The sequence below is a fragment of the Polyodon spathula genome, chromosome 3 (assembly GCF_017654505.1).
Source record: "Polyodon spathula isolate WHYD16114869_AA chromosome 3, ASM1765450v1, whole genome shotgun sequence".
Classification (NCBI taxonomy): domain Eukaryota; kingdom Metazoa; phylum Chordata; class Actinopteri; order Acipenseriformes; family Polyodontidae; genus Polyodon; species Polyodon spathula.
In genome coordinates, this window is record NC_054536.1 from 59,945,659 (window position 1) to 59,971,841 (window position 26,183).

General features: G+C 36.4%; 1 protein-coding gene across 4 annotated transcripts in view; it reads left to right on the forward strand.

Annotated features, from left to right (window-relative positions):
- The window catches only part of oxr1a (oxidation resistance 1a), a 179,839-nt gene that overhangs the window by 146,652 nt on the left and 7,004 nt on the right, over nt 1-26,183 (forward strand). For 3 of the 4 annotated variants that reach the window (XM_041245623.1, XM_041245624.1, XM_041245625.1), the window contains 7 exons: nt 2,327-2,479; nt 2,980-3,164; nt 4,759-5,525; nt 9,332-9,500; nt 10,474-10,636; nt 17,662-17,742; nt 19,154-19,279. In XM_041245623.1, coding sequence (XP_041101557.1) covers nt 2,327-2,479; nt 2,980-3,164; nt 4,759-5,525; nt 9,332-9,500; nt 10,474-10,636; nt 17,662-17,742; nt 19,154-19,279 — 1,644 coding nt within the window. The remainder of the gene's footprint in view (nt 1-2,326; nt 2,480-2,979; nt 3,165-4,758; nt 5,526-9,331; nt 9,501-10,473; nt 10,637-17,661; nt 17,743-19,153; nt 19,280-26,183) is intronic. The other variant, XM_041245626.1, reaches the window with a different exon arrangement.

Sequence of the window (26,183 nt, forward strand, 5' to 3'; positions counted from 1 at the left end):
AACTTGGCATTCATATAGGCGCAGATTTGGGTGGGCCATGGCATTTCACGCCTGAAAGTAATGGAGAACACATAATAATAATTCTGACCATTATGCTAGACTTACGGAACACCCTGTAGTTAAGAAATTAGGGAGTTTTACCTAAAAAATGCAAACAGACATTCCTTTCAGAACAGGAATTTGTCCAGCTGTGAATTATATTGTTTACTCAACTAATTAATCCTCCATCCATGCCCCAAAGCAAGTTTTATTTCGTTTTACCTGGAAAATCTCTGCAGTACTGTGTCTTTCCACTGTTTGATGCTGTAAATCATGATTTTTAGTTTAAATTAGGAAGCTTTGGCTGTTGAAAGTGCATGACTAAAGATATTGAACAAAAATCAAAGAGAATACTACTTGCTAAACTTTGATATGGAGAAAAGTAAACTGAAATATTCGATAATCTATTTATTAGTCACAGGACACAGTAAACAAAGACAACAAAATACAGAAACGTATAAATCTCTGAAATCTGGTACTGGAGGCCACAGTCATAAAAAACAACCAGCATGCTAAGTTTGCACCCTTTTTTTTTGTTAACCTGAGAACCAAAAAACAAGTTATTTATTCAACACGTTTAATAGGTAATATTTTGTTTTCTTGTTCGAGAAAACCCTTAGCATGGTAGCAAATGCTTTGAAAACATGGCACATCTTCAGAAAATGTTTTTTATTGGCATCATAGGAGGCTCTGGATGTAAACCAGTGTCCAGTATACTGTTGGGAAGCATGGGCAATTCAGTACAGTACCTGCCTTCAAATGACATGTTGTCTAAAAATCAATAGCTAAACTTGCACTTTTAAGAAAGCAGATTTTAGACAGATATTAGTCCAGGCTAGAGAATGTAAAGAATACCACTTTAAATAGCAGTCATCAAGCACTATGTAGTGGACAATGTGCAGATACTGCACTGGGTAATGGACAAGTGCAGATACTGCACTGTGTAATGGACAATGCGCAGTTACTGCACTGTGTAATGGACAATGCGCAGTTACTGCACTGTGTAATGGGCAGTGCGCAGTTACTGCACTGTGTAATGGACAATGCGCAGTTACTGCACTGTGTAATGGACAGTGTGCAGTTACTGCACTGTGCGCAGTTTACTGCACTGTGTTACTGCATTGTGTAATGGACAGTGCGCAGTTACTGCACTGTGTAATGGACAGTGCGCAGTTACTGCACTGTGTAATGGACAGTGCGCAGTTACTGCACCGTGGCTCCTTGTCTATACTGTTTAGCATTACTATCCTTGTTTTCTGATGTGCCATGGTTGGTTTAATTGGTGTATGTAGGCTATCCTAAATCAACTAAGTTTAGGTTGTCAAATGGAATAATAATTTAAGGGTAAGTAAAGTTTTAACTTCAAAGATTACTGGATGTTTCTAAGAGTACTACCTTTTTTTTTTTTTGACTGTGTGATCAACATGTGAATGTCACAAGACACCTTCTGACGCCTGTGCTAAATGGTCTACTCAAAACACAAACTGTGTTGAAAAGTGACTTTTAAACAGGGATTCATGTTGGTTGTAATTTTAAATACAAATGCATACCAAAATAAACCAGCCAGTCTGTTAAATGTATAAAATAACATTGTAACTCTTTCAGCAGTGCAAAATGACTCCACTGCAGATTGTTAGTGTAGTCTGGCGATCAACACCAAATTTAGAACAGGTATAAACTTTGAAAAAAAATACAACAAAATAAATATAGTGATATTAACATTTTTCATTGAGACCGAAGTTAAAAATGAAATTGCTGCTCCAGACATTGCAAGCAAGTCTCATAACCACTGTACAAAGCTGTTACTGTAATAGGGGTCAGCATCACATACAGTCACACTTTTCAGTGTAGTTAAAGCAGCTGCAGTGCTTTAGTATTACAGCATGGTAACAACCAGTATCACAATATGTATCATCCTTGTACTCCTTAATTATGACCTATTAGAAAAGCCCTATAGTTTAATGTTTGATGCAGTAATTAAGTAGTCAGGTCTCCAGATATACATATTGTGTACATGCTTTAGGATTTTTTGTTGTTAAAATGTGTATGTATTTCTTAGTGCTGATACGGTATTTTTGTCTTTTTTTTTTTTTTTTTTTGTCTTTGAGTGGCAGGCCTAGAACTCTCCAGATATTGCACCTGTTGCAAAAGTTTGCTCCCTGACAGGTCTGAGTTCTGGTGTACGAAGTCAACTTTACAATTAAATGTATTTAATTTAGTTGATCTCCTGTTTCCTTTTTGTTTTATTCATACAAATGCACCTTCCTCCTCTTGTGCACATATCAAGGATTCTGATGGCGTCCCTCGAAAGGAAGCCACGTCTTCTCCGGCACACGTCTGCACCCGTCCTGCTAGAGTGGTGTCGTCCACCTCCGAGGAGGAGGAGGCACTTACAGAGAAGTTCCTGAAAATTAACTGCAAATACATCACAGATGGCAAGGTATTTCCCATAGATTCCAGCAATATATTAGAAAGGATAATCACTGAAGTGAAGGATTTCAACAAAATGGCTGTATTGTGACTTTTGATTGTATTAATATTTAAAAGAACGTCAAATTAAAGTACCGACACAGTCTGGATGCAGATTTTTTTAGGTCTGTGTAAGTTTGATCAAAGTGATAGACAGGTTTATCACAGCATATACTGATTGTGTACTGAGCTAGTATAATGTAGGATAACAATTCCAGTCAATCCCACTATTGTAAAATGTTTAATACTCAAACTGATAAAATCTCACACAATTGAACATTGGGCAATTTAAAGAAAAAGGGTTGTGTTGGCTGAATAATATTATTATAATTTTTTTTTTTATTAAGTACAGTGCTTTGTAGGACGTGATCTTTTCAGATTGTCTCAAAATGATGAGCTAGCCTTCATAATAGACATGTATCACTATATTGTTGATGTTTTGGGTAACTTTTGGTTGTGGTTTTATTTAAGGGGGCAGTCAGTGGGGTGCTTCTGGTGACTCCCAACAACATCATGTTTGATCCACATAAGACCGATCCCCTGGTCCAGGAACTCGGCTGTGAGGAGTATGGCATCATGTGTCCCATTGAGGAGGTCATGACAGCTACCATGTACAAGGACATAGTTGACAGCAACATCAAAGAATCATTGCCTCCGTAAGACTTTTGGATTTTTTGTTTTTTAAATACACTAACCTCCAACACGTATTGGGACAAATGGGGTCTTAGGTAGTATGTTTGTTTTATTTTCAATTAAACATTTGTACTTGTTCTCAAATGGTCCCCAGCTGGTATGCATATCTCTGGCAAGATTGATATATGTTCTTGTGTCAATCTTGCATTTTTTATGGAGAACCCCTTAACTAATTGGGATAGAAACTTGGAAAGGACATACTGTATGGATGTGTCTGTCAGTCCATCTATATGGACATACAGTATGGATATGAATGTTTTAATGTAAAATTTACTTTTTTTTTATCTGTAACCCTAGCCATGGTGATCTGTTTTTTAGAACAGTGGTAGCACTTATATTTATAGTTGTGTCAGGGGTGTGTTTTTCTTCTATCCATTACAACTAAGCGTGGTTGAATGTGATTTTAGCATGCTTTCAACAAACACAATCCAAAATTGATTATTAGATTTAATTTGTACCTAATTTAAGCATATCTGAAATCAGAATGCCCCAAATATGTGTTTTAATCATGTAAAAGGAAGTTTTTACACACCAAAAATTCATATATATATATATATATATATATATATATATATATATATATATATATATATATATATATATATACACACACACACACACACACACAAAGATATCAACACTTTACCAATAAAAAAAATCTTCAAAGGTAGATGGTGGTTTTAAATTGAAAGGCCAGCATTTTAAGTGCACCTCTCAAAATCACAGCTCTCACTGATGGCTTTGCACAGGCACTGCCAGTTCTGCCAGTGTACTAAGTCCATATTGCAGATAAATGCGTATGTGCCGCTTTTAAAGGCATGGGTTTTCTTTACTATATATCAAAACACAATTATTAAAGTCCTGTTTGAAGTGTGATGTATTAGTCTAAGAAAATAGTATTATCCTCATTTTTATAATAGATTTTTGAGGTTAAAAAGCCCCTGTATCATAGAGGCAACACAGGGTGAAGCTCGTTCCGCCCTCCCTACATCACCATTTTCCACCCCAATAGCTAAAAACCCAGGCATGATAGGCTTTTGGTTTAAATGACAATGCATTATACACACCTTCAACAGCAAATAGTGTAATTCAGAATTCCTCTCGTATGCCTCCTCTGCCGAATCCTCCCATGGCACTGTTATCTCCACCAGGAGAACAAGGCACACTGAGACTGGCCACAGCAGACTATCAGGTCGAAGGGTAGTTGTCTGCAATCTCGGTTGGGATAATAAGGTGCTGGTTAACAGCTGCCTTCATTATCCAATCTCCAGCACCCTCCAAATGTCACAAGCGATTCTTACTTCTAATAACCTTTCCTGTTGGTTGCTCTCCTGGATGGAGGACTCTTATTCTCTATGTGCAGCTGTTGCTGTTATTGGCAGCAAGCTGTTGTAATATGTGCTGTAATGGGGTTTAGTGTTTTTCTATCATGCTGAAGTCCTTACCCTAAAAACCTTATAAACTTAACAGCAATTGTTTTGCGCATGCCAGTAGTATGCTTGAGAAAATTATAACACACAGTAACCACTTGTGTATCCTTTTTTTTTTCTTTTACAGAGATTTTGAATATTTAGTTTCTGGAAGAGATCCATGTCAGGTAAAAAGAATAGCACGAAGCAAGGCTGGTGAAATGGAGTTAAAGCTTTGGGATACAGCGAATGACAGCACCAGTACTGCACCGAGAAGCACAGAGGAGTCTCTGTCTGAAGATGTCTTTACAGAGTCGGAACTCTCACCTATTCGAGAGGAGCTTGTTTCTTCTGACGAGCTCCGGCAAGACAAATCATCTGGAGCCTCTTCAGAATCCATACAAACCATAAACCAGACTGATGCAGAAGGCTGCCTCGCATATGAGGCAGGAGATTCTACAAAATCAACTGCTGAAGAAGTATCTACCAATGATAGTGGCTTTCTAAGTTATACAACGGAAGGGAAAAGGTCAGAACTGGAGCTGAAACAGGAGAAAAATCTGTCCCAGAGCCAAACTATAGACCGAACTCCAGCAGGCTCAGAAAGGTACAGTGTGGGGAGTGAATCAAGTTCATCGACTAGCAAAGAGCAAGATTCCACCTGTGAGGATGATGCAGCAAAGGAATGCAAAGTGTCAGACTCTCAGTGTTCTAAGAACAAAGAGGAGACAGAAAAGGGCAAGTTTATGAGGGAACGCACCCAGGATTCTGAGACTGAGGTGGAGGAGCTCAGAAAACTTTGGAAGAGTCACACTATGCAACAAACCAAGGAGCAAAGGGATAATGTACAGCAGAGTCACATAGATGTCAGGCATAAGCCAGGGGAAGCCGTAGAAGGACAAGGGCCAGGAGAAGGTATCCCACTGCTTTTATATTATTATATATATATATATATATATATATATATATATATATATATATATATATATGTATATATACAAAACTTTAAAATGTTTTGTTTTTTTTTTTCACATCTGATTCCCAATTGTTACGTTAAGGTAGTCCAAAATTATTACTAATCAGGAACTTTGAAACTAGATCATGTTTTTCTAATACTGTAAATTAAACACAAGTCGTAAATTAATCATAATGTTGTTTTGAAAGTTTTCAATTTCATAAAAACAAGTCTTAAAAAAATACCTTTATGGTTTAATGTTTTGTAAACAGGGCCCTACATACAGTGGAGTAGCGTGCACGAAACACCAAATCATTTTCATAAATACATAACAAGCTTATTGTTCTGGAATCTAGAAATAATGCAGTCAACACATTCATTTTTTTGAGCCCCACATATCTTATAAACTGTTTAAGCTAGACTTTTTCAAGATATTAAATGGCTGCAAATTTTACTTAATTAATCTATTAATTACTGGATTCATGCAAAATCAAAATGTGCATTTTTGGAGACCTTTTGGAATCCCAAACATTGCCCCCTGACCCATTTTCACTTACGCATTAATGCTAGATAGTTGGCCACGACAACGGTTAGGGGTCCTGACCTACAGGTCATGACCACTGCAGAGGATATTTATGCTTTTATAAACCAAATGTATATGAAGACATTTCTAAAATGTGTTTTTAGGATAAATTTTGGCCTGAATCTCTTAGTCTGCTTGAAAAGTATGTTTCCTTTTTTAAAGTGTCAAGATTTGTTAAGTCCTTTTTTAGATTTATAAAAAAAACACAACTCATACTTCAGTTTTTAGACCACCAAGATCATTTTGGATTTCTCATGTGGCATTATGTTTGGGTATTCTGTTAGGGGTTCCAAATTGCAGCTACAAAACAAGCCGTTATAAACTACAGGGGACATTAGTAGAAAAACAGTACCTCTGAGTCTCTCTCTGAGCTTTTAATGTCCATAATTGTTAGCAGAGCTTCTGTGGGGCCATATTTTAGAAGTATTCAACTTGAAGTATTCAATATGCATACTTTACCAAATTAATCTGGAGGAATTACAATATGGTCAAGCTTCAGTTGGAAGTTTGCTTGGCATGTATTGGTCAGTTCTGGAGCAATGCTGGTTGTTGAAGTGAGTGGTGTATTTTGCTGTACAAATAGAAAACAAGCAGGAGGGAGTATGATTTGAATACATTGTAATGCTAACAATATATGATCTTTCTCCTGGTGAATTCTCCTGTGTAACAGCTGAGAAATGCATTCGTCATGTGATTTTCAGTATTAACCATGATTTGAATAAAAATATCAAAACAAATATTTTTTTAAAACATGTTGCAATAATACAGACTTTACAAGATACAGCAAAGATCAGATAAAATGTCATGTAAACAATACAGAGGTTTCAGTAACTCTTAACCCACTTAAAAAGTGACAATTCAGAAAATCCCTGTTTTAAAACCAAATATTTCTGTATTTTTAAAGTTGACTTTTAGCTGTGTAGAAGTCAATTTGTGATAAAAGAATGGAAAGTGTCCGATATGGACGAGCTTGTTTTCGATTTTGCAGTTTAGCATGGCAGAGTCATATAAAAGAAAATCAAGCACTCTTTGATCAAACAGTAATTATTGTGGCTGTTCAGGGATTTATAGCAATGGTCTTGCTCTGTTTTTTTTTTTTTTTAACACGCATTCAGTTTGGGATTCAGGCAGTTAAAATAATAACCCAAAAACTAAAGAATAGCAGACATGTTGCCTCACAAGCTGTCTTTTCTGATATGGCCCTGATAAATATTTGCTGTGTCAATCCACATCAATTGGACAACATATCAAGAACCACGTATCACTGCACCATGCAAACTCAAAGAAAACACCTGTCAAAATATCTGCTGTCACGGAAGATACTGAAGACATCAAGGTGTCTTGTCATATCTTCCATTTTATGTTAATTTGCACTAATTTCAGATATTCACAGTTTCACCTTTTAGTTGGTATCAGCTGTTTTGTGAAACTAACTCTTCATTAACAAACAATTTGGGCTGTTAAATGCTTGACTGACTGGCTTTCTGAAAAGAAAAATACAATTTGACTTTATTCATTATTAAATAATTAATTTAATCTTCATCCCAACAAAGCACCTTAGAGGCTTTTGCTATTTGACATACATTAGAGCCAATGGGAGTGAATTACCTAGAAACAATGTTACCTAGAATATGCAGGAAGGCAGGCACCTCACAGATATACAACTATGCAATGTTTCTTTTTTGATAGTTATTTAAAATAACATTCAGAAAAATGAACTGAAACATTTTCTACTTTCATAGCTTCGTTGTAGTTATCAATGAACTTCTTTATATATATATATATATATATATATATATATATATATATATATATATATATATATATATATATATATATATATATATATATATATATTGCTTTTTACTGAAATAAAAACAACTTGAATATTTGTTTTTAGTTCATAGGGACTGTTTTCTGTTGGGGAAGGTTATCCAAATGTTAATAAATCTTTAGAAACTATATAGGTTGCTCCTTTCTTTCTGACAGCGTACCAAGAAGTGACAATATCCAACACAACCCATGCCCTCTTGTGCCTTATTGCTTAAATGCATTAGCATGTTTAGCATGAACTTGATGCTCCCATTCCTGGCAAATTATTATTTTATTATATTTAAAAAAAAAAAAGGCAGACCTAAAAATACCTTTCTTTATTGCCATAGGGACAAGTCTCCTTAAGAAATGGATGCAAATACAATTTTGCTAAACTGTATGCAGTACCGTAGAGACTGCACATAGTTTAACTGATAATAAATTACATAGAAACCACATCTATTCCATCAGTGATTTGCTGTCTAGATGCGTGTAATCCAACACAATTACATTTGAGTGTACATAGTGTACCATTATTAAGTATAGTGTACTGTAACTGATAGTGTGCAATATTTACTGCAGAAATATTGTACTTTGAATTTAAAGCTGAATTTTAGCTGAATTTAAAGTGGAAAGAGCAAAGTTTTTTTTTGTTTGTTTGGGGGGTTTTTTGTGTTGTTTTTTTTGCAAGCACAAAATTAGTTGATTTTAACTTTGACTTTGATATTTGTATTCCTATGGGCTGGGTATTTTCCCAGTAGGTTATGCAGCTAAACACATTCCACTAAATATTATGAGCAGGAACTTGGATTCAACTGGGATAACCTATCAGATAAATGCCATATCCTCTGGTGCGTGTGTTCAAAGAAAATCTCCCCGTACAACCATACATCTGCTGGTTTTCTGTTTTCCAATTGGCATACTAGTAATTGCTATTTGTTGTAAACACTTCTGGGTTGTGTATTTCTTATACAACATACTATATAATCTTGAAGTCTGGTTGGGGTGCAGATTGGCAAGTGTTTACTCCTCATATTTTGAACAATAGGCTTAAAAGGCTTAAAAGCCCAGTTAACAAATCGTTAAGTAACTCATGTGTTAAAGCTTTGATAATAGGGCTCACATTCAAGTCATTTTTAAAGTTAGTTTGAACTTGAATAGACCTGACTATTCTTTACTTAAACTCCTTAATTTTGTTATGGGAACATTATACCTATAAGGTGTGTGTTTCTTCATATTTCCTAAAGTCATATGATTGTATTGTAGTATAATAATAATAATAATAATAATAATAATAATAATAAAAACACAAATGTATAAAGAACATATTTCATAAAATGAAGTGTAAAATGTGTTTCCTCTATCCCACAGGGACTGCTTTCTACAAAGAGAAGAGGAGACATCGATCTCACAAGTTCTTATGTCTTCAAGTTGGGAAGCCTATGAGGAAGACTTTTGTATCTCAGGCAAGTGCATCCATGCAGCAGTATGCACAGCGGGACAGAAAGCATGAATACTGGTTCGCTGTTCCACAGGAAAGGTATGAAGGCAATGAATACTATACTGTATTATGTTTTTACCAAGCCATTCAGCATTCATTTGTCAACTTAGCAGTACACCACCATGCTTTTGGACAGATTTGTTTTTGTTATGGTATTATTTCAAACATACACTTTTTTGTATTGGTGTTGACACATTACAGTCAAGAAAAAAAGTGTTACAAAGTAAACTTTCCAGTTGAGATAATGTGCTTGGATAATCTTGAATATACAGGGATTTTTTAATTAGATTTTATAAATGGGCTTTTATAGCAATGCTCATATAAACACTGTACTGTATTTTTCAACTTGTCAGTAATGACCTTGTAGAAATCTAAACAAACCTGATCTACAACCAGTTGATTTGTAATGTACAGAAATGGGCAAATGTTTTGCATCACCTAGAATTTTAGGATTGTGACATAATAAAAAGAAACTATATGGACATAATTTAATATCATGTAATCAAAGAAACTACAAAATGTATATCGCAAGTGTCTACCAGAAGCCATAACAGAAGTACAGTATTTCATATTGGATTTAAAAATGACACATTTTTAAAAGTATATGGAAAACTGCAAAGTGGTATGTAATTCAATATGTTGACATAACATTATTCAGCAGGTTTCATTCAACTTTATGAAGCAAAATTAGTTAATTATGTAGGATGATGCAAAACTTTTGCTCATAGTTGTACATTGCAGTATTGAAAGATATTTAGGATATCTGTAGACTTTCGTTTTTTAAAAAATACCTACATATTACAATTATTTCTTGCTCAGTATAGTGTACAAGTTGGCCTCCTTTGTTTTCATATGATGCTTACATTTGTTTTATATTTCTATAAAACTATATACAACAATGCATCATATCCTGTTTTAAATGCCAAAACTGACACTTTGTTCTTACTGCCAGTCTTGTAGTTGGCGTAAAGGTCATCCTAATGACTGATCTCTCCTCTGAACTTATTTCCAGGACGGATCATTTGTATGCGTTCTTCATACAGTGGAGTCCAGACATGTACTGTGAAGGAGCTGGAGCTTTGGGAAGAGAGCCAGGGTTCATGGTTGTTAAAAAGAGTGAGGAATCAGAAACCGGTGAGGAACCAGCAAGTGAAGTAACCGCAAAGGACTGGGAGGTAGGACTCATCAAAATCATTTTCCTATTCTGCACCATGTTCTGTTATTACATGTTGTTCAAGTCAGTGTACACTGGTATGAGGCTTATTTAACAGCACAATGGATGCTAAGAAATGACTAATGTCTTTCCAGGATAGTGTTCCTGTGCCTCAGTTAAATGTTGTTCTGATAAGTAAACTGTGTTTGTTGTTTCAGCAGTTCTAGTGGGTTTTCCTGTGATTCTTGTGATTATGTGCAGCTGAACTCCTTTCTCTTTTTTTTCCTCTGTGCCCCTGCTGTGATTTGTTCTTTGCTGAAGGTATTTTGTGTTTGCACTGCTATTTTGGTATATTTGATTTTGAATGACAATTTATAATGAAACTTCAAGTACTTGGTCAGCAAATTCATATTCCACCCTGTTGTATTGTTTTAATGTTTAATTTGATGTTCTAGCAGCCAGTATGGTATGCATGCTTTCAATATGCATTGTATATTGTAAGACTTAAAGGCAGCAATATGATAATGTCTTTCTCTGGTATTTCTTTTTACACAATGCCTTATTTAAATATTGAATGTAAAAGTCTACATTTATTTCATTCATAAATCTGTTATGTCTTGTACGAAAAATGTAGCCATGCAATGTTTTGTTTGTTTGTTTCATCATTTAAAGTTTTTGTTTCCAAATTCCACCAATTTATTATTCAGTAGCACAGAGGAAATTACTGAAATTGTATTTTAAATGGAAATTGTTCTTCTCTTTACTTGGTTCAAGTGGTGTACAAGCACATGTGTAGACAAGAGTTAAACTGCCCTTGTAAGGCATAGAGAGGTGGGGTCTCCAGATTTTTATTGCCAGTGGCTGATAAGTAATTCTCAGCTAAACCTGCCTACAAAGAATATGTTGGGGAAATACAGTATATGTTTACTGTTTGTTTTTTTTTTAAAACAATGGGTACAAATAAGTTTTTCTAGATAGAAAGTTAGCGAACCCACACACAAATTTAGAGAGAATGTGTTCCAGTCCAGTTATACCTGCTTATTGTTGGACACACCCCCCCCCCCCCCCCCTCCCCCCCCCCCCCCCCCCCCCCCCCCCCACCACCCCCCCCCCCCCCCCCCCCCCCCCCCCCCCCCCCCCCCCCCCCCCCCCCCCCCCCCCCCCCCCCCCCCCCCCCCGAACCCCCCCCCCCCCCCCCCCCCCCCCCCCCCCCCCCCCCCCCCCCCCCAAAAAAAAAAAAAAAAAAAAAAGCATTCAAACAAAATGACCTCAACAAGTCAGGAGTGCCATTGTTTTGTATGAATAGGGGTGCAGGAAATTGCAACAGGAGACAATATAAAGTTAACGTGTACCAATTACAATCTGTGTTGCAGCCAAAAGCTCTTGACATAAAAGATTCTTTCAGACCAGGAGTATGAAATAGGAGAAGTCGATACTTGAACTGGGGCCTGAATTTAAATATTAATGCAAATAAATGATGTAGGAAACAAAATTGACTGATTTCTACTCACAAGACTGATTGATGGGTCTAGTGTTCTTGTGATTTGAATCTGTTGAGCTGTGTTGATTTCAAACATTCTTCTTTCTTTCAGTAAGACTAAACTTTTTTTTTTTTTTCAACACTGCAATCCAGTTATACTCACATTAATTGAATAACAAATGTATTAATGCCCATGAAAAAATCATCTACTGCTGCTGATTCTGCAGACGTGTAAATAAAATTAGACTCGGAATGCTGGCAGAAATGTGGACTTGAAAGAGGACAGAAGTGACTTAGTATTCAGTTAGTCATAATAAGAGGGGTCAAGGCCAATCAGATCCACATTATTGTTTGTAACATTGTTATTCTTGGAATAGCTTTGGCTTTGTTGTCTGCAGTTTCATACCACACGGTTTTATTTTGCTGTGGTAGTTCTTCGGCAACAGTAATAGTTACTGTGTCTTTAAATTTGTCTCAAGTATTTGTTTTTGATGCAGCCGAACTTGATCAGTGGAAATACCGCCTTGTGGCACCTTGGCGACAAATCAGGGTAGGGGATCGCGTATTCAGGCAGTACTATTGGCTGTTTTCCTTGCAGACCTGAAAAACAGGAGAGGTTGGTCAGTGCAGTTTTCCCATCCTGGGGAGAAGAGTTTTTAAAGTCTGTGATATGAATACTGTCTATTTATTTGATTAACATTTTGAAAGGGAAATGTTTCCTACCAGGCAGCTGAAAGAAGGAAAACTGACTGCAAAATACACTTATACTGTGGTAATATTTACTTTATCGTAGTTGAAGTCGCTACTGACTCGGAGCTGTTTCTGTTAACGCCGAATGATTGTCACCAGTTTGGGAACCTTTGCAGCGTCGATGTGTACATATTTGCTTAAGCAGTTTGTGTGGCACCACTAAAGTAGGAAATATACCACGGTGGCATTCACATGTTCTACTGCTGTATGATTTATCATAAACTTATGCTTGATAACAATAATTACATGCATACATTTATGGTTGTAAGGAGTACAGAAACTGAAGCGAATAGTTAACAAATGTGAACGTCAACCATTAACTTCTATGTAACAACTTCTGTCACTGATGTAGATAATTGCCAGTCAACTTAATCTTACTGTCCGTTTGTTTGTAAACGTTGATTGTTATACGGTGGGATTTTGTATGCTTTGAAAAGGTTTATAGAATAGAAAGTGTGTCTTGGTACCGCTAAAGCCAAGCGTTTTGCACCAACCTATATATTTAACTAAGTTTGCTTCTTAAAGTCGAATGAAACCTGCTGAATATCAGAACTGCATACCGCTTTTTTCGTTTTCCATATACTTGAAAACAAAAACTGTGACATTTCAAAATCTAACACGAAATACTGTGCTACTGTAACTTCTGGTAGCCTTTTGCGGTATAATGTTGTAGTTTCTTTGACTACATGATATATGCATTATGTTGCTATTCCTTTCTAGCCTGTTTGTTAATATCTCTCAACTGCCTGACAGGCATTTATCTGCTGGAAAGCTTGTTTTACACTGCCTCGTAATTCTTATTAATTTTCTAGAAATGTTTCAGTATTGTGATTTAATTAGTAGTAAAAAATAAGTGCACGCTTTGTTCATAAAAATAAGGACTTGTATTGAGATTTGTGTTGAGAGGTGGTTTTTAAGAATATACATTTCTTATCATAACTTATGCTTGTGTTTTATGTCATTTTGATTTACATTTTAATTCCCATTTGAACTGCTGGGGTTTAATTCCGAAATGTTTTGGTTATTAAAACAGTCCTTGAAGTCCACAGGGATCTGTTTGCCCAGTAGAGAAAGAATACTTGCAGATACTGTTTTGAAATATATCTAGAGAACAGCCCATTGTGGGGAAACCTTGTTAGGGCACTTGTTTTGTACATGTTTTTGCAAGTATTGTGTCTAATTTATTAACCCTTTTACAACCACACATTTTGTCACAGGATAATACTATGACTAGCCTACTTATTGTCATTATCATTATTTATTATTTATTTTTATCAATGTAATTAATTTAATATTTTAGTGTGGCATGTTTAAATAAATAAATAAAAACAACAGGTAGTATTGTTTGTTTTGACACTGTGTAAGAGGCTAGTCAGTACAGTGATAGAGCTGGATTACTGAAAATCGTATTTGCTAATAAACTGGTAGTATCAGGTCAGTATAGGCTTAGTTACTATTAATGTATCTTTGAACTAGCTGAGTCACTATTGATGAATCTTTGAACTGACTGAGTCACTATTAATGTATCTTTGAACTAGCTGAGTCACTACTGATGTATCTTTGAACTACTTTTTGTACAACCATAGTTATGTTTTAGTTTCTCACAAAATTATGTTAAATAAAAAAAAAAATTGTGACTAAAATATGCTGCAAAAACATAACAGCAGGTTTTATTTTTCTTCAACACTGTTTTCTTTGTTAGCCATCTGGTTAGTACCATGTACAGAAAACAAAAACTTGATTGTATGCACACTGAGCAATGTTGTTATGCATTTGTTACTGCACAGTATAATTTCATGGCTAAGAATTGAATTAAACATTTAAATATTAAAACAGGCAGGGCCATATCAAGCTAAAGTAAACAGTGGTGCTTTTATGTGAACTGCCTTTTTAATAACTACTTTTACATTGCAAAAATGTGCTGATATTCTAGAAATGAACAATTAAGCAAACTAGCAATAAAAAAATAAGCTGTCTCATTTCCAGCCGATGGCAAGCTAAATTGCCATCTACTTTGCCAGGTGAGCCGCCTAAAATAGTTATTGCAAAAAGAAAAGAAAAAGAATTGGGCCGTTCCAACATTATGGATGTGACATTTGCACACACAATGCAACTTTTTAAATATTTAACTAAATATGATATGACTGTTTAGATAATGTGGGTTTTGAACTGTGTCATGTTAAAATGACAAGGTTCAAAGTCTCACCATTAGGTTTTTATTGCCCAAAGAAACGTGTGTTATGGGTGTGACAAATGGACAAGCATTGTTAGGTCACTTAACATGTTCTCAAAAGTCTGTGATTTGTGGAACTTACAATCAAAACATTTAATGTCATTTTGTAAGAACAACTTGGTTGCTCCCAAAAATCATATTAAGTAATACCTCAGGTTTTTAATATCTTACTGTCCATTTGTTTGTAAACATTGGTTGTTATACTGTGGGTTTTTGTATGCTTTGAAAAGGTTTGTAGAATAAAGTGTAATAGTAGTGGCAGTTTCCACAATTCATTACGTATGTAAGTCGAGCAAAACATTCCTTCTCTGAGGGTGTTTCGTTTCCGGGCATATGTTTCCATGAACACCCTGAATGGACCAATCAGTTTCAAGCTTACAACCGATGTTGGTGATAAGGCAGAACTGTACAATCAAAAAAACGACTAGAGACCTGTGCTTGACATCTTTCTGGTGATGTCGGACAGGAAAAGGAAATTTATAATGTCGGACCTGGTCCGACATAAGACCACATAGGGTTAATCAATGCTGTTATATTGCAGAACTATTTTATTTATTTTTAACAAGCAAGTGTTTTACAGTCATTGCTGCAGTGTAATAGATTACCACAAATATTCATGTCTGTGTCCCTTTCCCATTCTATGCATCCAGTGAACGCAAGACAAAATATTTTTCCGTCCAGTGGGTTTATTTTGCGTTAACGCGACCTCTCTTTCTCTCTCCATCCATCCATCCATCCATCCATACAGTAGATGCCGGTTATGAGCAACCCTAATAAAGACAACTTTCGGTTATTAACAACATTTTCCTAGGAAGCAATCCCGTCCCATAGACTTTAATGTTAACGGAATTCTGATATTATCAACTGCATGCCGCTTATTGACAACTTTGTAACTAGTTACTAGTGCTACAGAGTGAACTTCCATGATTTATGCACATACTTTATGCAGCTTTTATAACACGCTGACTTCACAACTGAGTATTTATGTAGGACTGAGGCAGAATCGTGGCTTTGAAATTTGTACAACAACAGTATGTCGTTATGGCATATAAATGCACTTGAAAACAGACTTTTCGCCTGTTGGCAACTTTCAGTTAATGACAGTTTTTTGCTGCGAACAGAGAGGTTGTTAATAAGTGGCATCTACTGTATGTACAACTTGTGTGTGTGTGTGTGTGTGAGAGGGTAAAATCTCTGTACAGCAAAGATATGGTACAACTGCAATTCTTAGATTTCCTGCACGCTCAAGTTAGTTCAGAAAACAGGAAAGGCGTGTCTGAAACTGTTTCACTTGTCTGCTGTACAGAGCACCGCCACACACATGACAATAACACAGGATTGCTTACTGTGAGACTGACATGCTAAAAATAAATGTTTAAAATGAAATGTGGTGTTGTGAGCAATCATTACAGTCCCTGGGATAGTTTTCGTGAGATCAGCATTTAAAAATAATATTTTATTTGAATGAAGTGTAAGAAAAATAATACGTTTGGTTTTCTTCATCATACAATATGGGTTCACATTCATTTTGGCAATGCTGCTGCATATACATTATACACAGAACTGAAGAGGCAAGGAGGGGCTATAGCGAAGTGCAACTGAGGCGAATTAGTTGGGGTGAAAAGAAATCTTGTGTGTTGTGCAGAGGTGCTTTGTAATGCAAGTGTCAAAACAGGAAGTGTAGAAATAGTCTGCCGATGTTATGGAGGTATCGCTGGCATAGCACTTGGGGAAAATCTCATTGCTTTGGTCTACTAATACTATAAGTGAGTGTTGATGACCAAAAACGCACTTTGGTAAGCCATTTTTGTAAATTCAAAATAAGAGGTGTTTTAAATACTCTGTATATATTGAATATTTTATGGTGAATTACCTGCCCAAATTTTGCATTTTACAATTTCAAAAATGGTAACTTGAGCCACAGATTGAACTGCAAAAATGAATTGCCTTGGCCTAGCTTCACAAAGACCTATCCATATTACCAGCCCTATAAACTACATCCCAGAAATAACTCATTTAGTAATAGGCTTGGATGTTTACTGGTCGTCTTTTTAGATTATCTTTGCTGTACTAATTAGGAAGTCTGTAGTTTGTATACCATTTATCTTTTCTAGACATGTATAGTGTACAGCTCTGCAGTGTTCCGAAATGCTTAACTCTTTAATATGAAGACAGTAGATTGTACTGATTTTATAATTATGTTAGTATAAATTATACTAACATTTTGAAGATCAATTTTTTTGTAATGGGTCACTCAAATACTTGAAATCAGAATGATTGTATCTTCAGTGAAAGTTAAAATACCAATAACTTCTTTTCTGTTTATTTTATTTTTTTCCCCACTGGTTTAAACAAATTAGTCTGGATTATATTTTGTCCCTTGATTTTACAATGTCATGGCAGGGGTACTGGCTGCAGAACAAAGCATAGACTTGAGGTGGCAAAGTGATTAATTCTCTTTGCCACAGGCCTGGATACTCCCTCCTTTCCTTTCCATATTTTCAATCTTTTGTTTATTCATCCTTTACTTCCTCCTCTTCCTCAGTTGTCAGTAGCATTATTCTCTTCCTGTCTCTGTATTCAGGTAGTGTCAGTGGCTGAGTATCACCGCAGGATCGATGCTCTAAATACTGAAGAACTCCGCTCACTCTGCAAACGTCTCAAGGTGCCCCCTTCAGTAGTTAAACCCATTCTCCAGAGACTCCAGTACATTGTAGTGTTCTTGTCTGGGGCAAATCCCACACGCAATGGGTTTGTCAGTGGCTACTTCACTACAAAAAGTTTCTGCAGAAAATTCCTTCATTTCCTGAAGTTTTTAAAATTGCTGTGATCTGCTGCAGTGTTTGGAACATCTTAACTATAGCAATGCCCGGTTCTTGATATTTGTGTGTTTTTAGTATTAGGCTGCCCCAGCTTACACATTCAGTTGTGATTTGTGGTTGGATTTCATATATTTAAATTTTCAGGGGGCATTGATGTGGTTAAATAAATATACTTTGTAGTATATTGTAAGTGTGTCAGGACTATTTCATTGTTTTGATTGTTTTGTTTCCAACAAATGAGGAATTTTCTGTCTGCCTCCTTAGTGATGCCTCACAAACTGTGCTCGCATTACAGCAGCTTCTGTGGTGATGAGGACCTCCTTTCACATTTCTTTTTCATTTAGAAAGGGGGGGGGGGTTGGAGGAAGTGTGTTTTTTTTTTTTTTTTTTTTTTTTTTTGTTGTGGGTTGGCATCGGCTGAAAACAATGCAGGTAACCATTCAAGTATCATGTAACTCGAGTGCATTCAAACATATTACCTAAAGTATAACCAAGCTAGTACAGTAACTAGATAACTATTTCCACATTACAATACATTTTTGTAATATAATGTGGTTAATTTTAAATTCGGTTCATACTCCAGTTGGTAATTCTGTTTTTTCTTCAGCTTATGCCCTTTACCTGCAGTACTAACAATATAATTGAAATCTCTTCAAAATTCTGTTGATTTACACTGCAGTTGTAGATTAGTGCAGTGGAGTGCTGTGAACTACCAGTAAGTAGAAACTTGGAATTTAAACAAATGTCCAAGAGAGGTTTTAAGAAGTAAAAAAAACAAAACAAAACAAAAAAAACTAATTGGTGTTAAATATGGTGAATGAACAAATCATTTTAGTCAATATTTTCTATCAGTTTGATTGGCTTATATGTTTTAATATTCAAATGTAAGAAATATATGTATTCTCATTTTGGATATTTGCATTTGTTTGCAGAACCCCTTTTAGATATCCTGGTTCAATAAACAAATTTGAATGCTTTAGTTTGGATTGCTGGAGAGTATTGATAAATATATTTCTGTACTAATAAAGAAATACCCCTGCCAATGAAATAACAAAATCTGTGTCGTGACATGATCAGGTTTAGTTATTGAGCTTAGAGCTCAGCGGTGGTGTTGGTCGACAAGGATGCAATTATATGAGGCAGTAAATGGTGCTTTAATGTTGTACTTGCATTCTTGAAATCTGGTACGTTCTCAGTAGAAAGTGTGTTTTATGTAAACTTTTATCTGCACTAATGACTTATTTGTTTTATTAGATAACAACAAAGGAAGAAGTGAATTCAAAACAAGGACCAGCCATCAAGACTGATGCAGAGCCAGACACTTTCAGACCAAATCTAAGTGAACCGAGTGAACTGCTTCAGCCCGGGCAGATTGAGAACGTACGTTTTTATTTTTTCCTGTAAAAGTCCACTATTTCTTGATGGTTTGGTGATTGTATACTGTATGAATATATCGAGAATATTAGATGGGTTTATGTGACGTCATAAACTACAAGACCGTTTATAAACTGAATATTAGTATCTGTAATTAAAAAAAAAAAGACAGACATGTGTTAAGGTTCAAATTACAAGTGAGTTTAATGAATAATAATAATGTACATTAAGTCAATATTAAAGAATCTTTTTTTTCTTTTTGATAACTCGGGAACGGTAAATTAAACTGGGTAGATAATGAACTGCAAAAAATAACTTGTTTTTAAGGAAAATATGTTTCAGTGGGGTGCTCCCGTTGGTGAAGGATGATTGTAAATCTCTAGAGAGATAGATTTGTTAAGTGCCTAAAAAACACGAATTGTAGGTGTTGTCGAGTGATAGAAATTTTGAAAGCCGTTGACAGGAATGTCTTTGATTTCCTGTTCCTCTCCAGTTTCTATGAGATACGAATGTACCAGCTTTACATATTTTTTTTTAATTTATTTTGTTTAAATGTATTCTCATTTTTTTTGCTCATTAATGAACATTTCTGTTCAGTGGGTGGTGTCGAGTGATCAAAAATGAGACATTTTGTGTTTGAATTGAAAGTGGTCTCAAGGAGTCAAATGGGTCAAAGTTCAATTATATTTTTCTTTAGAGGAATTATGGCATTTTGATGTCACTACTGTGTCATTATGCCATTATCAATTTTGGTTTTTCGAATGGCTCAGGATGCAAATATAGCCTTCATCCATGTGTTATGTAAGTATAGTCATATAGGAATATTTTTCAGTGCCAGGTTTCACATAGCCAAGGCTGAAGGTATCGAGAAAATAATTTTGAATTAACAGTATCATACTGCCAAATTCATGCTGCAATGGGATAGTTGCTAGTATATACATAAAACAGAAAATGAAATACAAAATGTACTTCAAAACAAAGATGCTGAAAACACTAAAATTATCATAAACTTATCTTTTCAGTGTTTTCTGACTTCCTACAATTCAAACAAATCCAACTCGATTATGTAAATATATACGACGTTCACAAACTCAGCAGACTCCTCCTGAGAGTTCTATGCCGCAGTGAGGAAGTCACAGAAACGTTAATAACTATGGGCTATGGATTTAAAAAACATTACTTTCTTGACAGATTCATAAAACAAATCTGGACTGCAAACCTGCGGCTTTAGTCCACTGTTGGTATAGTTCCCTTTCAAGTACGAAATGTTACCATTACCGTATGGGTATTTACCTCCTAAACACCCGAAACCTGAATAAGGTATATCAGAGATACTCGTAAAGCCTGTGACAGTCATGGCCTGCCCTGAGTTCACAAAAGCGCTGCTGTCAGACGCCATTTTTCCTTTCAAAAACTGACCTGACAGGAGAGCTGGTTCAGATAAGTACTTAAGTTTTTCTGCTATTGCACGTTTTATTGTGTTTTTACACATTGTGTGTGACATTAAAAATAATCGCTGTATTAGTTTTATTAATTTCGCATATTTTTGTACTACAGCCTGTTTGTTGCGTCCCACTGCGGTTTTGTGCCCCACGTGAAGACAGTAGCTGAAGTCGCTCCTTCCCAGGGATCTAGCTACATAAGTCGGCTGACTTTGTGCTCTCCCCCAGGCTGTAATGGCTCTGGCTGGAGTTATTTATTTCTTGTTTTGGCTTTAGCTAAAATTACAAGATGTTTTATGTTTGTGTAATTGTTGAATTACTGTATTTTGTATACAAGTGTTTTTGGCATTGTTTTTTTACAGTGCAGGCCTGTCTGCAATGTGGTGCTACGGCACACGTGTCGTGAGAGCAGCTGCTGGGCTAACAGCAGCAATGCGCAGGACCAAGATAATTCAGTTCTGGTTGCTTGCAATCTCTCCCACAGTATCTTTATGCCATTTTGCTGACAGCTCTAGCATTTTAGAGTTTTGTCAGACTTGTATGAGTACTGAATGAGTGGTTTTGCCAGTGGCTTGTACAGGCGAGCATCCAGACTCCCTTCCTTCCGGGGCGTGAATGTAACATCAGTCACGGACCACAGGGTGTCTCAGGAGTTAGCAGCCCTGCTGCAAAACTGGGCTATTCACATGATAAAACCCCTGCAGTTGGAAGAAGGATTATACTCCAGGTACTTCCTTGTGCCCAAGCGGGATGGTGGCCTCAGCCCGATCCTCGACCTCAGACAGATCACCACAGTGGACCTCAAAGACGTCCTGTTCACATCCCCATTTGGACTTTCTCTAGCTCCCTGTGTCTTCTCAAAATGCATGGAAGCTATCCTGGCTCCTTTTGAGTCAAGGGCATCAGAGTGGGCTGGGGTGCTGTGTGGAATGGCAGGGGAGCACAGGGTGTGTGGAACCCCCCTTGGCTGGGTCTCCACACCAGTGTTTTAGAGCTGCAGGCAGTTTACCTGGCCTTGCAGAATTTTTTGCAGGAGGTTCAAATGAGACATGTGCTTGTCTGTGACAAACTGGGTGGCGGACCTCCTCTCAAGGAGTCCCCAGCACCTCAGTGGAGTGGTGAGCCTCATCTGGGAGAGCAGAGATAGATCTTTGCCTCCCAAGAATCAACCCACTGTCCCTTGTTTCTCCATAATGGACGGGGACCCGCTGCCAGTGGCACACCAGTGGCTGGGAGCAACTGTTATATGCCTTCCAAATGCTCGCCCTGCTCTCATTGTGTTTGGAGAAAATCAGGCAGGACTGAGCCAGTGGTAGTAGCCCCATATTGGCCCAAGAGACTCTGGTTTTCAACCCTGTTGCAGCTCCTCAGCAGCCAGCTGTGGAGGCTGCCCAAGCGAAGCAACATACTCAAGTCAGGCACGGGGCACTTAAGAACATAAGAAAGTTTACAAACGAGAGGAGGCCATTCGGCCCATCTTGCTCGTTTGGTTGTTAGTAGCTTATTGATCCCAAAATCTCATCAAGCAGCTTCTTGAAGGATCCCAGGGTGTCAGCTTCAACAACATTACTGGGGAGTTGATTCCAGACCCTCACAATTCTCTGTGTAAAAAAGTGTCTCCTATTTTCTGTTCTGAATGCCCCTTTTTCTAAACTCCATTTGTGACCCCTGGTCCTTGTTTCTTTTTTCAGGCTGAAAAAGTCCCTTGGGTCGACACTGTCAATACCTTTTAGAATTTTGAATGCTTGAATTAGGTCGCCACGTAGTCTTCTTTGTTCAAGACTGAACAGATTCAATTCTTTTAGCCTGTCTGCATATGACATGCCTTTTAAGCCCGGAATAATTCTGGTCGCTCTTCTTTGCACTCTTTCTAGAGCAGCAATATCTTTTTTATAGCGAGGTGACCAGAACTGAACACATTATTCAAGATGAGGTCTTACTAGTGCATTGTACAGTTTTAACATTACTTCCCTTGATTTAAATTCAACACTTTTCACAATGTATCCGAGCATCTTGTTAGCCTTTTTTATAGCTTCCCCACATCGTCTAGATGAAGACATTTCTGGGTCAACAAAAACTCCTAGGTCTTTTTCATAGATTCCTTCTCCAATTTCAATATCTCCCATATGATATTTATAATGTACATTTTTATTTCCTGCGTGCAGTACCTTACACTTTTCTCTATTAAATGTCATTTGCCATGTGTCTGCCCAGTTCTGAATCTTGTCTAGATCATTTTGAATGACCTTTGCTGCTGCAACAGTGTTTGCCACTCCTCCTACTTGATGGCATTCCGACCCATTGAGTCTACAGCTGTGGGTCTGGCTCCTGAACAGGCACATTTGACACCCTGCAGAATGACAGAGTACTGTCCATGCATTCCCAGTAAGGGTACAAGTGGGGTGTTTTTCAGACATTGTGTCTGTCTCGTGGGTTCAACCCCACGACCTGTCCCTTGGCAGTTGTACTGCATTTTGGCTTGCCATGTCAAATTTGACTTGGTCTCCTCAGAAACTCACCTCCTGTTGGTGCAATTTTTGAAAGGGGCTGAGCGGCTTCAGCTGCCTGTGAAGTACATTGTTCCTTGCTGGAGGTTAAACGTGGTGCTTAGTGCACTCGTGAAGCCTCCATTTGATCCCATGCATGCAGTTAATCTGAAACACTTAGCGCTCAAAGCAGCTTTTTTGCTTGCTACCACCACCATAAAGAGAGTGAGTGAGATGCAGGCATTCTCCATTGCAAAGCCTGCTTAATTTTTACCAGGGTGCATCTGTCAAGGACATTTGCAGTGCAACGGTGTGGGGTACTCCCCATATCTTTCAATCAATCAATCAGTCTGCCTGCTGTTTTGGATTTCAGGTTTGATTGGTAGGCTGAATTTTTTGTTATGTGTTATTCTGTCCAGTAGTTTTTGAGCTACAGCACTTTTTAAAAACAGGTGTTTTTTTGTGAAAATTTGGTGCCGGGAGAGCATTTGTTATTATTCACCTTTTAGGTAAAAAACTACTGGACAGTTACTACTCCCATTTGGCAAGTTACTGTAATTCTGAACAATACAATCACTTAGGAATGCTTTCCATTTTGAACTACAGCTCCCAGAATGCACACCAAATAGCTGATCGCAGCTAACATTTCAAACTTTTCACAAGCGTAACAAAGCATCGTCTTGTACTGTACAGAGTAAGTAAATAAATAAAAAGTGTCAGTTAGTGATAGGAGGTGAACGAGTATTTAATACCTACATGTACACTTAGGCTGAGTAGCTATAAATAATGGCAAAGCATTTTAAATAGGCCTAAAACTACTATTTACATTACATTAGTACAAAAATTGAAAACACTTACCCATATAACCACAAAAGCGAGAAGAACTTCCAAAGAAATACTTTTTGTTTATATCTAATGTAACACAAGTAGCTATGCACTTTGATGCTCTGGTTTAAATAACATGGAATGTATAGAATTTAAAAAAAATGTATCGATTAGCCATCATTAAAACAAAAACACGGAAATGCCAAATATACAAAACCATTTGAAACACTGCACTGTACAGTCATGCTCGTTTAGTGCAAATACTGTAGTCAGGACCCCGCATTTTTTTATCTGTACATATTATCCATTTCCTCAATAAGAATAAATAAATAAATTCTTAGGACTTATGCTAGACTGTCTTCAGAGATGCAGAATCACAGTCAAATTGTTCTTGCAGTTTAAAATAGATTTATAAAATGACTTAAATTAGTAAATAATATACCAAACTATGCTACTCCTGGTTTCATTCACAAGTTGTAAAAATAAAACAAATGGATGCAAACTTTATTTAAGAGATCACCAACCAAAGATCACCTGACAGCATTCTGAATAAACTTTATGAATACAACAAACAGCTTGATTACTAAAAACATTTTACTGGGTTGCTGCAGTGTATGATAAAGTCGTGTGCATAGGGACAGATTTTTTCATAAAGACTGCAATAAGCCAGTTGACGCATTTCAGTAGTTGATCTCACATTTTTATGTCCCTGACCCTGGGTGAAAAACAAACAAAAAAAAGTGTAAAAAATATACTAAAACAAATTCCTTAACTCATCACAATACCGTATACAATGTTTAAAAACAACAGTAACTGGGACAAAGGTCAACTTTTTGCCATTAAGCAATTTTTAAATGTTCTATATAATATTTCAACAATGATATAATGCAGCAATTGTTATATTTTACAAATATATAAATATGTATTTACTGATTATAGTCTTTACTATCCCATGTAAAAACTAACCTGGCTACTGGCAGAACTGCTGATTTCATTTACACATTTCAGTTTGCACATATTTCCTTTGTGAATATTGTGTGCAAGTATAAATATATTGAACATGTTGATGACAGGTACATACAGACATGTTACAGACATGTTAATTATTGATAGAGGTTTTACTAAAATGAATGTGACTTTTCTATTTATAGCATTAAAATGACACACTCGCCCCCTGGTGGTTTCGTGAATTTTTTTTGTTTGTTTGTTTAGATTGTTGTTTTATTATTATTATTACTACTACTACTTGGTTTATTTTATTTATTTATTTGTATATTTATTCATGCATCCCTTTATCCAGCATTGGCCTTATAATGAGTGCTAGGACAAATATCCGAATATTCAAACAAATATTTTTTGACATGTATTCGGATACAAAAATCAGATGTTTGTATTTGCTAGAAATGACAAAAATGAAAACGAGCTCAGTGTGATGTGAGATTTAATGTGCATATTAAAAAAATAAAATAAAATACAACACCATTTCCAGTATTTAAAATTAAATTTCAGTTTTGTTTGTTCAGCTACAAAAAGGCACAAGTAGACCTTATTCTATTACTTTATGAAAACGTGTCTATGGCCACTGTTTACTGTGAACAAATGGCAAGGAATGAAAAAAAGTTAATAAAATAAAAACAACATTTAGCTTGAACTGCTGTTTGGCATCCTTTGTTTTGTAGTTAATTCACTGGTGTAAAGTAAGGCCTACACAACGTATTCTTTACTCCTGGGATATTTTTCTATTTTAACCTGTTGCATATTGTAATGTCTTGCTGTAAAATAAAGGAATACACGGGCAACGCCCCCCTGCCCCTGCTGCTGTGAGGTCTCTGCCTGTGTTCTGAGCACTATAATGGCTTTTATTACTTTTTGAAAGTGAACGAATGTCCATGCGAATATCCGAACGTGAAAATCCTGTGTTTGTTCCAGCACTACTTATAACTGTCTCCAGAAGTGCAGTGGGCTACAGTATTTATCATGTATGATGTGCTATCACCTAGTACTGGGTACACATTCTCTGAAAAGTATTTTTAATGTTAGACTTTACAAAAAATGTGTTTGCCTTAAGTTAAGAGAGATGGAACTTGTTACAATAAAAAAAAAGCATGAATTGGAAATTAAGAGTCTACGTTAATCAGAAATGAAGAAACTGAAGTT